The following is a 12,824-nucleotide window of genomic DNA, read 5'->3' as shown; positions in this document are numbered from 1 at the left end:
GCCTCCCTCGCCACACAGAGCCAGACAGGGGTCCAGTCACTTCATTTTTACTAGTTCACATTTTCAGCAAACAAATCAAGGTGCAAACAGGATTTATTTCACATTAATATATTAACTGAATTTTTTTTTTGGTCAAATAAATAGGGAATCCTCTAAATAACCATCTCCTCTCTTCACAGCCAGTCCAGGACCAAGTGAGAGCAAAATGTTAGTGCATCCAGGGGACACACTGCCAACCAGGTACGAAGCTAAAAGGGAAGAAGGCAGGCTGAGGGGCTGGCAAGAGCTCACGGTCAACGTCCAGGCCGGGCCCCAGGGGTCTTGTTCCCAGCCCACCCGGCAGCCCCCAAGTGGATATGCATTCTCCAGTTCCAGTCCGAGAGGCCCCCTCTAGAGGGAAAGGAGAGGTGAACGGAAACAAATTCCAGAAAAAACAGTGAGGCAGCAGACGGCTCTGCCCCCAGCCATGGCTGCCCTCAGACCACCCACCCCTGGCGGCTGGTGGGAAACCCCAAACGTCGAAAGCGGAGGCGACAGGAAGACCCAGGACGAGGCAGCGACAGGAAGGTTAGTGTGAAGGTGCGTGGCCGGCTGGGGATGGAATGCAGGTGGACAGTCGGTGGGCAGGAGGCCCTCCTCAGCCAAGCACAAACGAGGGCAGACGGAAAGAGAGTGGGGCTTGGCAGGGGGCAGGGGCGCGGGCAGGGCTTGTGAGGCTGGGGGTAAAGCAGCTACAAAATCAGAGAGCTGGACTGCGGCGGAGGAGGTGGCCAGAGAGTCCCTCCATGGGCAGAAGCTACGAGAGCAGGATGGGGACGGGGGCGGGGGGCGCCCCCCGCCCCACCATGGGACGACGTGGGAAGCCGGTGGGCTCCGGGCTTGCGTGGGAAACTGGGAGGCACCGCCCCGAGTCAAGGGGCTCCCCCTTCTCTCGAGGCGAGTTCCTGATAACTGTTTTATATCAGAGCTGGAGGAAGGACAAGGCCCTCCCATTGCGCCCCACAACCCCGATTCAGCCCCAAGGGGAGGGGAGGAGAGAGCGAGGGGAGGCAGGAGGATGGGGTGGCGGGGTCTACTGGGTCTTCTTATCTTCGGGGGGGTAGTAGGGAGGTGGTGGAGGCTGGTTCTGAGGAAGAAAGGAAAGATCACGTTAGGACCGTCCGAACAAGGAGAGGTCTCTCCCGCCTCTGAACACCAGCAGCTGGGGCTGCGGGTCCCCCTCCAGCGTGTGCCCGCCCCACTCACCGTGGGCATGTAGACGTTGTGTGGGTTGCCCGGGTTGTAATAGGCGCTGGCAGCTGCTTCCGCGGCCTTGGCTTCAGCTGTGAGAACACGCACACTCTAGATGAGCCCCAAAAACAGGCCTCCCCGCTGCCTCCAGCCGCCCCTGCAACCCCGGCCCCCCAGTGCTCAGGTGGCTGGTGCCAAGGACCCGGTTCCATGAATCAAGCAGTGGTTAACCTTCCCTGAGTGCTTCCGGCACTACTGAGACACCCCCTGTACAACCCCCCATCCAATCTTCACCATGACACCCCCAGGTGGTTCTGTTGGCACATTTTGCGGATGAGAAGACTTGAGGTACAGAGGGAAACCTTTCCCAGGGAGCACGGCCAGCTAAAGACAAGAGAGTGGGCTGCCATCTACTGATCTCTCTTCACCACCGGCCACCACGCGGCTGGTCCCCTGGGACTGTCCCTAGGCCAGTGGTCGTGTGTTATCTGGGGCTTCTGCGCACCCGTGGGGAGCAGCCCAGGGGCTGAGCTCACCTGCAGAAGTGGAGGGGACATCAGGGCCACTGACCGGAGGCTCCATGGGCCCAGGGTAGGGCGGCGGCGGGGGCTGCACGTACCCCATGGCCCCGTCCATCATGGGGGGTCCCGGATAGAACTCTGCTCGGCGAGAGGGGCGGGACCCAGTGAGCGGCGCTGCCCTGGCCCCTCAGCTAGTGCCCTCCCAGGCCCCTCCAGCTGCTCCATCCGTCCTGAAGCAGGTCTAAGAACAAGTCTCCCCTCTGCAACCCCCTGGCTTGGGTGGGGGCGGGAGGCGGGGGTGCGGGGTGGGCAGCAAAGGACACACTCACCAGGTGGGGGCGGTGGGTAGGGGTAGCCAGGAGGGCAGGGGTACATTCCATTGGCGACTGGCGGGGGGAAGACATAGGCCCCACTGGGCATGTAAGAGTAACCATAGGCTCCGCTGGGGGCTTCGCCTCGGGAGGCTACAGTACAAGGGGAGAGAGAAGTGAGTGTCTCCGGCCTCGGGCACGGGGAGCTGCAGGGTCCCACGCGCCTCAGCCCTCCCCGTTCGTTCGAGGCTGCCTCGGGCAGGGACAGGGCCAGAGGTCTGGGTGGGGACAGAGGTCAGAGCTGGGGCAGAAGAGATGGGGCGGAGGGCATGGGGTGGAGGGAGGGATGGGAGGAAGGAGGCTCAGGGAGGGGCAAGAACAGAGCTGGGGGAGCCTGGAGCCAAGGTGAGGAGGTCTGCGGAACACAGCCCTTGGGGACTTCACAGGTTGCCTCACAGGAGCACAAAGGCTGGGTTTGTTTCTGTGAGGCCAAATGTCCTGGAGGCAGAATGGCTCTGGCAAATTGTCCTATACCTGCTCCAGGCAAAGGAACCTCAGCCTTTGGGGTACAGGGCGGTGATGTTAATTACAGGTTTCCTTCCCATCGCCTTGGTGGCTGAGACAGGAAAGAATCTGCCTACGATGCTAGGTCGGAAGATCCGCTGGAGAAAGCAATGGTTACCCACTCTAGTACTCTTGTCTGGAAAATTCCATAGACAGAGGAGCCTGGCGGGCTACAGTCCAGGGAGTTGCAAAGAGTCAGAAAGGACTGAGTGACTAACACTTTCATTTTCCCCTTCCCAACTCCCAGCCCTGGGCAGCCCGGGGCCCAGGAATTCACCTCCTGACTGCTTAAAAAGCAGAACTAAAAGGAAACAAACCCAAATGAACAAAATAGCACACACATTCCACGTGTCCTCAGCCCCGGATTCTGAGAGCCTCGGTACCTTGAGATGCCACCTGTAACATCCGCTGTCCAAATTCGATGGCGCCCCCGGACATAAAGGTCAGCTTGTAGGATGCAGAGCCTTCCCAGCCACCTGAGAAGAGAACAGCGCATCAACAGCTCAGGAGAAGAGCGTTCCATCTGAAGAGATGGCTATACGTCCTCTCCAGGCCCCATCCAATGGCCTGCCACGCACATCGCAAGCCAGCGCTGCGACCAGGCCGACCCCGTGCACTTCCTGCGCAGTCCTGTAAGCACAGCTGCACTGGGGCCTCCCGCCCCCAATAAAGCAGCAACAGCTGATTCAAGTTCAGAGCAGATCTCTCATTCCCAGGGGAGGGGGTGGTGGTGCTGAGAACAAACCCCTGCACCTCCAGCTTGGCTTCTGTCCAAAGGGGAACTGTGAGCTCAGCAAGGCTCAGGCCGGGCTGAGTGTGGGGGAAAGTGAGAATGGCGCCGGGGTCTCTGGGGTCTGCCAAGAGCCTGCTTGCAAGCAGGCTGGGCGTGAGAGACGGGCTTGAGGGAAAAGGCCCCTGCCTCCCGCGCACCTGACACGGCTCCCTCCCACACCTAACGTCTGACACACGCCCCAGGTCACAATGAGCGTTTTCACTGGGTCTGCAGTCGTTGAGCTGCCTTCGCTCGCTCTCTCTCTGATCTGAGCTGTCATCCTGAATGCCAGCATTTCCCAGCTCTTGGCAACTTCAGCCCCCCGCTGAATGGCTGGCAGCCCAAAGGCTGGTCTTGGAAGCTACTCAGGAGCCCAGAGCCCCGTCGTCACCCACCTCCTGCTTCGGCCTTCACTGTCCCTTTGATGTAGTTTGCCCCAAACACAGGCTGCTTGATCTCACAGTCCTTCATCAGATAGAAGGGCATCATGAAGGACTGCATGGCATCCCTCGCCTTGGACAGAAAGATGACCTGCAAGGAGAGACCAGGGCCATCACCGCTCAGACTACAGCCAGCCTGGCTACCGCTTCCTCTGTGTGAGGCCGCCGCTCCCAGGGCTGGGGTGGGTGGCCACAGCCAGCACCCAGCAGCCCCAGGGCACTCTCTGCAACAGCCACCCCTGGAGGGTGCCTTTTGGAGTAAAAGGCCCCATGTGCAGCTGGACTGGGGAGGCCAGATGTGTGAATTCACAAGAAAAACGCGAGACTCAGGCCACATGTGTGAACAGGACGGCCTGCTCTTGTCACTCACGGGTGGTGAGGAGGCGGCGGACGCGGAGCCTCAGTGAAGAGGCTGCGAGGCGAGGGCAGAGGTGGGGGAAGGGCTCCCGAAGCGGGGGTCCCCTGAGCTCCACAGAACTGAAAGGGGGCAACGGCAGCAGGTGGCAGACCCCAGGAGAAGGGGCAGCACTAACCCGCCCGTGGACTCTGCCCAATCAGCCAGGCTCTCACCCCGAGGGCAGAGAACCTGATGTTTTATATCCATGAGTTTAATCTGTGACTGGAGATGCCAACTTGAACCCCCAGAGACAGCGTTTTGAGACACCCCTCCCCACCCCCACCCGGGTCTCCTCTAAGGCCTGTGCGCTTCTCGCCTCTCCACCTCTAAGTCAGCTCTCGGGTGGCCCCAGGCAGCCATCTTCTTCTAAGAACATCATTTGTGTTTCTCTGGAAGTCTCTCTGAGTGTGCCCGGGGTACTCTTAGGTGAGGCCCATTCTGCAGGCTGGCATTTCTTGCTCTGCTGGGTTTGGCTGGGCTCTCTGCCCAGCCCAGAGACTGCGGCTGTGCTACTGAATCCTGTGGACCTCACTTATCACTCTGGACGTGCACAAGGGCCTCACGGGCTACTCCTACAGAACTCAAAGTAACCACGGCCTCTCCCCCAGGCCCAGGTCATCCCACCAGCTGCACTGAACTCCTGACTGCTTGCAGCAGCCGCTCGGGAATTTGCATGGATTCACTGTCCAGCCGTCAGGTTTGCTGCACAAAGAGCCTGGTGGTTCGAGAACCAGGGAGATGTGACAGAAACATGCTGACATTCACCAGGGTTCAGAGGCCACTAGACTCACGAGGCTGAGGCTGACCTAAGGCTCTCACATCAGCCTCCTGGAGCCACGAGTGTCCAAACCAGCTGTCTCACTGTACAACTTACCCGGTACGGGGTAAGGTAGACGGTGCCTTTCTTGGTCCCCTTGAAGGCCTCTGGCACATTCCTCATGTCACTGAACGTAAGCTCTACATGGTCATAGGACATCAGGATGCTGTGAGAAAAGAGGACAGGCCCTGATGAGACCGCTGGAGTCACCATCTGTCACCCGCAAGGACTGACCCCTCCTGGGTAGCAGCTGCTTATGAGTAGCTGCCAGCATGTGATTGTTTCAACACTGCTGTGAGGAGCATAACAACATAGCCAGGGAAAAAATGAGCACGCTGGGTTCCCCGAACCCCACCCACACAGCCCCAAAGTGATCAGTGTAGGCACTTCCCTGGCGGTCCAGTGGTTAGGACTCCCCATTCTTGCTGCGGAAGGCCCAGGTTCAACCCCTGGTCGGGGAACTAAAATCCCACATGCCGCAGGGCACAGCCAGGAAAAAAAAAGTGACCAGTGCAGTAGAAGAGGCGCAGGGCTTTGCAGACACCATAATCCCTCCAATCAGGTTAGACCATCTGGGTTAACTCTTCTGTTTTTCTTCCAGATCCTTATGGCAGGTGCTCTGTTTCTGTTGGTTTGCCTTTTTAAGCCTGATGCCTAACTTTTTAAGACATGACTCTCCACCTTACCAAAGGGCTCACTTCAGGGTTCCTCTAAACTTGGGGTGCCTAAGCTGAGTCTGCAGGGGTACCAGTCCATGAGTCCTTGAGATGATCACACACGTGCTTTTTCCTGGGACAGTCCACAGCTCTCATCGCTCCCACAGGGATTCTTGATTTGAAGAGTGAGGTTCACTATTTAAGCTTTATATGCTGAATGGAGACTTCAGTTACTGTTTACACAACTTCTTCAGAAATGGGCTCAAGCATTTGCTAAAAACAAGGCACACCATTATGCAGCAGCACTGAGTCCTAAACCAGGTAGGAGGCCCAGGAGGACAGATAACATTCTTTTTTGTTTTCAAGATAACATTCTTGTCCTGGAAAAGCCCCACTGAGAGAGAAAGAACAGTCCCAGGAGATGGTACCAAATGGCATCAGCGGGGTTTGTCCACCCTGGGACTGGCTCGCACACAGAGAGGCTACACACCCAGGGCAATGTGAGGTTTCTCTGATTACAAGACAACGCGGTCCAAGTTCACGTGGTTCTGTTTGTCTTTTTTCCCCTCCCAGATATCACAACTTCCTTCGCTGGGGAGGGCTGAGTGGAAAGAGGACCAGTACCAGAAAAGACAAGGAAAGCTCAGAGAGAAGAGGTCATCATCAGGAACAGGCTGGGCCTGGCAGGCCCTGAGCTGGTAACATGGAGAAAGAGTCAGTATTCTGGGCTCCCTGAGTGCTTTCCTCTGACTCAACAAGCATGCCGGGTTATAGCCCTGGGCTGAGTGCTGGCCTTAACCAGTGTCTAGGCTTTGATCCCACCAAGTCTCTTCTGGGGATTCTTTCTTTGCTCCTTCAAGAGGTGCTTTTGGGTCACTCAACCAGGGATGGCTGGTCTGATTCTCAACGCCCAAGGAGCAAGAGGAGAGAAGCCATTCAAGGAGTGGAAGGTAGGAGGAGAGACAGAACTGAGTGGGCGGTGGGCAGGACAGGTGGGAGACTGCTCTGGGCAGTGACCCGAGCCAACAGGAATTCAAGGGAAAGAGGCAAAGATCGACCTTTATAGGAAATATGTCAGGCATCTGACGATCGTTAACTATGTAATTTCACCTCTGGGCCTCAGTTTCTCGCCTGGAAACTGAGCAGTTCTGGAATATACTGGAAGGCTACATACTGGTAGTTAAGGCTACTGACTTTGGAATCAAGACTCCTTTGCTGTTACAGCTCTGTGAGCTCAAGCAAGTTTCTCAACTTTCCTGTGCCTCAGTTTCCTTACATGTAAAATGTGTAGAGTAACAGCATCTGCCGCACAGGATTCACACACTGAAAAAAGGCAGAACAGATGTAGCCCCTCCCCGACACACAGTAAACGCCTAAACAAATGGCAATTATTTTTGTCTAAAGCTTTCCGTGTATCCTAACGTCTCCTACTCCGGGCAAGGGGTTCGAGGACGACCCGCGGGCTCCACTTGTCTCTGCAAGCCCCCGGCCCCATCCGGCCGCCCCGACCCCATCCCACACCTGATCGAAACATCCCGGCCCCTCCCTCAACACCCACTCAGCTTCCCGCAGCCCCGCCCCCAGCCGTTACCCCCCCAACACCCATCAGTTTCCCCTCTCCACGGGTTCACGCCCCGCCGCCCACCGCCCACACCCTCGACGCCCGCCCCTGCGGGCCTCTAGGGTTCTTCCGCACTGTCTTCACCTCTCGGTGTTGTTGACGATCACTCCGCCGCCCTCCGAGTGGTTCTTGTTGAGCGCCATAGTCCCTCGGAACAGGGTCCCGAACCTGGCGACGCAGTGCGCTTGCGCCCTTCTTCTGCCCGCCCCTGGTGGCGTCGTTCAGATAAGTGCCAGCCAATCACAGCTCCCGTGCGGAAGCTGGCCCTACCGCCTGATCCCGGGCATCACGTGCTAATAGTTTACGGCCTCGCCCCCTCCCCACTCCCCGAGTAGCGCCTGCATCACAAACAAGCTCAAGACTACAACTCCCAGAAGGCACCGCTCCCTCAACCCCGACCTCTCCCTACACGCTAGCGGAAGGATGCATTCTGGAACTTGTAGTCTCCGAGACGACAGGCCCCGATTGACTCCATGAGTTGCATAACTAATCCCCACCCACCTCCACTCCGTCCTCCCAGGGAGCCGAATGTTCGATTCGCCACAGAGGAATTAATCGTAAAGGCGCTGGAGGCAAAAGCTCATACCCACAGGACGGGGGTTGTAACCTACCCCAGCTGTAGGAGCGCTGATCACTAAGTGGGGCAGCTTCATTCCGTCTACAGACGTTTGGGGAGAACTTCACCCACCCCACCCCAACACACACACAGACACATACACACTTGAGTAATCACTGAGCCAGACAGATGAGTGCAAGACCAGTCTCTGTTTGGCAGAGAATAGTCAGGAAAAACTACGATCGCTCCCATGAAATCAAACTCAGACCCTCCGAAGTGGGCGGTGGGAATCTCGGTGCGGGGAGGAGAACCCGAGCCCAACGCCTGCATCTCATCGCCTCGTCCACAGCAGCTAGCCTCGCGGTGGCGCTGCTCCCTCTAGAACGTTATGGCTTTGCCGCCCGGCCCTCCCAGCATTTTCCAGGCTCGAAGATTTTAAACCAGAGTAGGAGGAACTGAATGCAACTGGGCACAGCGCGGGACCGAATGCTTAAGGCTGACTCACTGTGACCCGGCACTGTGCGGTCCCCGCTCGGCCGCACAGTTTTGTAACTTCCCCCACCTCCGAGGCGGGTCTTCCCCGGGAATTGTGGGAGTGGGAGTTGGGGCGGGGCAAGGGGGGTGGTGGTGGTGTCTCACTCCCCCCGGGGCGGTGCTGGTGCATCATTGATTTTAAGGGATCAGAGTTTGATTTGAAGCACACTGCTAATTTCCTGACACGTGGTGGCCAACTTTGTGATCCACCTGCTTGACTTTCGTTTTGAGTGAGATTTCTTAGGTTAAGGGTGAAAAACTAGAAAATATTATGAAGCAGGTAACAGTTTTCTATAAGGTCTTGTGTAAAACCAGGTTGGACATTGCAGGACAAGTGCGATGAAGTAGTACATCAGGGGACATGATGAAATCTGCCCTTGAAGGTTAGGTTAAATTCCATACATATGGACTTCCCTGGGGGTCCAGTGGTTAAGACTCCCTGCTTGCACTGCAGGGGACAGTTTCCATCCCTGGTCAGGGAGTTAATGAAAGTCTCCTAGTCGTGTCTGACTCTTTGCAACTCCATGGACTGTATAACCTGCCAGGCTCCTCTGCCGTGGAATTTTCCAGGCAAGAATACTGGGATCTTCTGGACCTAGGGATCAAACCCGGGTCCTCCTGCATTGCAGGCAGGTTCTTTACGGTTTGAGCCACCAGGTGGTAAAGGCAGAGCAAAGCCTATATCCCTGGCACAGCCAAAAAAAAAAAAAAAAATCCACACATGGAATCTATGCAGTCGTTGAAAAGAATGAAGTCAAATTCTGTGTGCTGAAGTGAAAAGACTGCTAAGGTTCGTCTGAACAAATGGTGTATAAATATACTTACATTTGTCTAAAACATAAGATCTAGGTATTAAGTCTCTTGAAAGATCCACCAGGCATAGTTTTGGGCATTACTGCTTTGAAGCTCAGCTCTGGGAATTGGGGTGGGCAGGCTGCTTTTTGTGCGTTGTATGCTCTTTTATAGGACTTCCATGGTGGCTCAGATGGTAAAGCGTCTGCCTACAATGCAGGAGACATGGGTTTGATCCCTGGGTCGGGAAGATCCTCTGGAGAAGGAAATGGCAACCCACTCCAGTACTCTTGCCTGGAAAATCCCATGGATGGAGGAGTGTGGTAGGCTACAGTCCGTGGGGTTGCAAAGAGTCAGACACAACTGAGCGGCGTCACTCTCATGCTCTTTTCTCCTGTTTGTTTACTGTGCACATTTTATTTATTTTTTGTCTATGCGGCATGCGGGCTGTCAGTTCCCCCACCAGGGATCTAACCCGTGTCCCCTGCAGTAGAAGCGCGGTGTCTTAACCACTGAACCACAAGCGAGGTCCCTATTGTGTGCATTTTAAATGTTAATAATACATTTCAAAAAGAAAGAGAGGGAAAAAAGAGAAAACTCCCCCAATAATGGGGGTGCAAGAACAGCTGCTGTAAGTACCATAAGAGGGAGAGTCTCGTTTTGTGGAGCCTGAAGCCTGAAGCCTCCCGTTTTGAAGGCCCTTTGTAAGAACTAAAACACAGGATTATAAACACACCATGCTGTGGCCACACTGAGGCCTCATGACAGGAGGGGAAATGTGATGAAGAGGAAGTCTGAGTGGAGCAAGATAGCAGGCTTAACCCATTCTGGCTTAAGTGTCCAACTTTTGCAAGTTTCATAAAACACGTGACCATGTGAACGCATTGTTAGGGCTGCTCCCAGGCGGTGGACAGGGCAGATCCTTTCCAGGACCACACTGAGGGACTCAAGGGCAGTTCATTGTTGAACCATGTCAGGGGTGGAGGTGGAGATAAATTAGAAGTTTGGGATTAACGTATACTACATATACTACTGTATGGCTTCCCAGATGGCTCAGTGGTAAAGAATCCGCCAGCCAAGCAGGAGACACAAGTTCGATCCCTGGGTCAGGAAGATCCCCTGGAGTAGGAAATGGCAGCACACTCTAGTATTCTTGCCTGGGAAATCTGAACAGAGTAGCCTCGGGGGTGACAGTCCATGGGGTCGAAAAGAGTCAGACACCACTTATCGACTAAACAGCAAACAGCAGCAAACAGAAAGGACCTACTGTATAGCATAGGGAGCTACAGTCAATATATTGTAATAATCTATAATGGAAAAGAATCTGAAAAAGAATATATGGGTGTGTGTGTGTAACTGAATCATTGTGCTGTGCACTTGAAACTAACACATTATAAATTAACTGTACCTCAAGAATAAAGTAAATAAAACAAAAACTGCTTAAGCATTTTGTCATGAATGCTATTTTTCCCCAGAAGGAGACTGTGAAGTGTATCACCTAAAAAGGAAAAAAGAGTCACAGATCAGGATTGAGACAATTTTAATTTTATATTGTGATGTCCTCTGAGGTTTTCTGTAATACGTTGTCTTTTAAAATCTGCTAATCCTTGTGCCCTAAATTGATTTCGTAATCCTCACTTTGAAAACTCCTATTCCAAAAGGAAGGATGAGGGTAGTGTGGGTGGGGGAAGCGGAGGAGAGGACAGGAGAGTGCTGGAGTTGATGCCCACTCCAGTACTCTTGCCTGGAAAATCCCATGGATGGAGGAGCCTGGTAGGCTGCAGTCCATGGGGTCACTAAGAGTCGGACACGACTGAGCGACTTCACTTTCACTTTTCACTTTCATGCATTGGAGGAGGAAATGGCAACCCACTCCAGTGTTCTTGCCTGGAGAATCCCAGGGACGGCGGGGCCTGGTGGGCTGCCGTCTACGGGGTCGCACAGAGTCGGACACAACTGAAGCGACTTAGCAGCAGCAATACCCCACCACGTTCCCCACGCCACCCCGCCAGAGATGGGACCTGCATCCGCCCAACTCCTGGAGCTTGTTTACAGTTCCCGGATTAGTTTACTAAAGGGTGTGTCAGTGAGATTTAGGTCATTCTCATCCTCTTGGTGAGGAGGAGAGTTTTGTTTCTCTTAGTACTTTTTAAAATTATTTATTTATGTATGGTTGCACTGGGTCTTCCTTTCTGCACTCAGGGTTTCTCTAGCTGCCATGAGTGGGGGCTACTCTGCTGTGGTGCACAGGCTTGTTGTGGTGGGCTTCTCGTTTCTGAGCTCAGGTTCTAGGTGCACAGGCTAGCTGTGGCACACGGGCTCCTTATTCGTGGCTCTCGGACTATAGAGTGTAGACTCAGTAGTTGTGGCACGCAGGCTTTAGTGTGGACTCTTCCTGGACTAGGGATTGAACCTGTGTCCCCTGCATCGGCAGGTGGATTCTTATTCCCTGTACCACCGAGCACATCTGAGAGTTTTTTTTACATGTCACATCTTTGTTTCACCCTTCAAGGCCTGCTGCTGCTGCTGCTGCTAAGTCGCTTCAGTCGTGTCCGACTCTGTGTGACCCCATGGACTGCAGCCTACCAGGCTTCTCCGTCCATGGGATTCTCCAGGCAAGAACACTGGAGTGGGTTGCCATTTCCTTCTCCAGTGCGTGAAAGTGAAAGGTGAAAGTGAAGTCGCTCAGTCGTGTCTAGGAGACTCAAAAGACTGAGGGGCTTTTTTCCCTTTCTCAACCAAGAGGGCAGGCAAGCCTTCCTGTTCCTTAATAATAGTTCCCAGCTCTGGCTGAACACAGAAATTGTCACATAGCCTGAAGGTACACAGCCCCAGGCTCTTGCCTGGAGCCTACTATCTGTGACGGGGGCTGTAGGGGCTGGAGATTGCAGATAACAGAATGACTGGACCACTCCAATACTCTTGCCTGGAAAACCCATGGACAGAGGAGCCTGGTAGGCTGCAGTCCATGGGGTCGCTAAGAGTTGGACACGATTGAGCGACTTCACTTTCATTTTTCTCTTTCATGCATTGGAGAAGGAAATGGCAACCCACTCCAGTATTCTTGCCTGGAGAATCCCAGGGACGGCGGAGCCAGGTGGGCTGCCGTCTATGGGGTCACACAGAGTCAGACACGACTGAAGTGACTTAGCATAGCATAGCATAGAGAGGGAAGGGGTGTTTTCCAGAGCCCTGAACTGGAGCAGAGTTTGGGGAATTCTCCAGTGGTACCCCTCCAACCTGCCCTCTTATCTGTCCTGCTGCCACATGGCAATCCGAAGAGGTGGGTTGTGGTCAATCAGGGTCCTGAAGTGTGCTTTGGGGGGTTGTGTGAAATTGTCCAGCTATCTGAACAGAGAATTCAGTATAAAGAATTAACATAGGAATAAAGCTAGGAATGTTGCTTTAAAGGTAGGTTGCTAGGTTACAGAAAAGGTGAAAATAAATAATTCTAAGGTGTCCCAAAGGGACCTGAACCTAGGACTGGAGGAGCCAAAGGGCAAAGTCGGAATAATTATAATAAAACATAGGAGTGTGAAGGAAATGCCCCTGGGGACTAAAACCTAATGCTTTGAGTGGGGTACATGCTCGCTGGTGGTGGTGTCTCTGAACA

At 54.3% G+C, this 12,824-nt stretch overlaps 1 protein-coding gene across 2 annotated transcripts; it reads right to left on the bottom strand.

Moving 5' to 3' along the window:
* Positions 1-31: 31 nt before the first annotated feature.
* On the bottom strand, positions 32-7,541 carry WBP2 (WW domain binding protein 2). Of its 2 annotated transcripts, XM_027518701.1 has the most exons (8): positions 7,414-7,541; positions 5,110-5,218; positions 3,794-3,929; positions 3,010-3,102; positions 2,081-2,215; positions 1,767-1,889; positions 1,246-1,322; positions 32-1,126 (listed from the first exon to the last, which is right to left on the bottom strand). In XM_027518701.1, the coding sequence occupies exons 1-8, from the start codon at positions 7,470-7,472 to the stop codon at positions 1,073-1,075; spliced, it is 786 nt and encodes a 261-aa protein (XP_027374502.1). In that variant the 5' UTR covers positions 7,473-7,541; the 3' UTR covers positions 32-1,072. The 2 variants fall into 2 exon arrangements, with proteins under 2 accessions (XP_027374502.1, XP_027374503.1); XM_027518702.1 differs by lacking the exon at positions 2,081-2,215.
* Between the last annotated feature and the right edge of the window lie 5,283 nt (positions 7,542-12,824).

Source organism: Bos indicus x Bos taurus, chromosome 19, assembly GCF_003369695.1.
Source record: "Bos indicus x Bos taurus breed Angus x Brahman F1 hybrid chromosome 19, Bos_hybrid_MaternalHap_v2.0, whole genome shotgun sequence".
NCBI lineage: Eukaryota > Metazoa > Chordata > Mammalia > Artiodactyla > Bovidae > Bos > Bos indicus x Bos taurus.
Note: the sequence above shows the minus strand (reverse complement) of the source record. Positions and strands in the feature narration are given on the sequence as shown.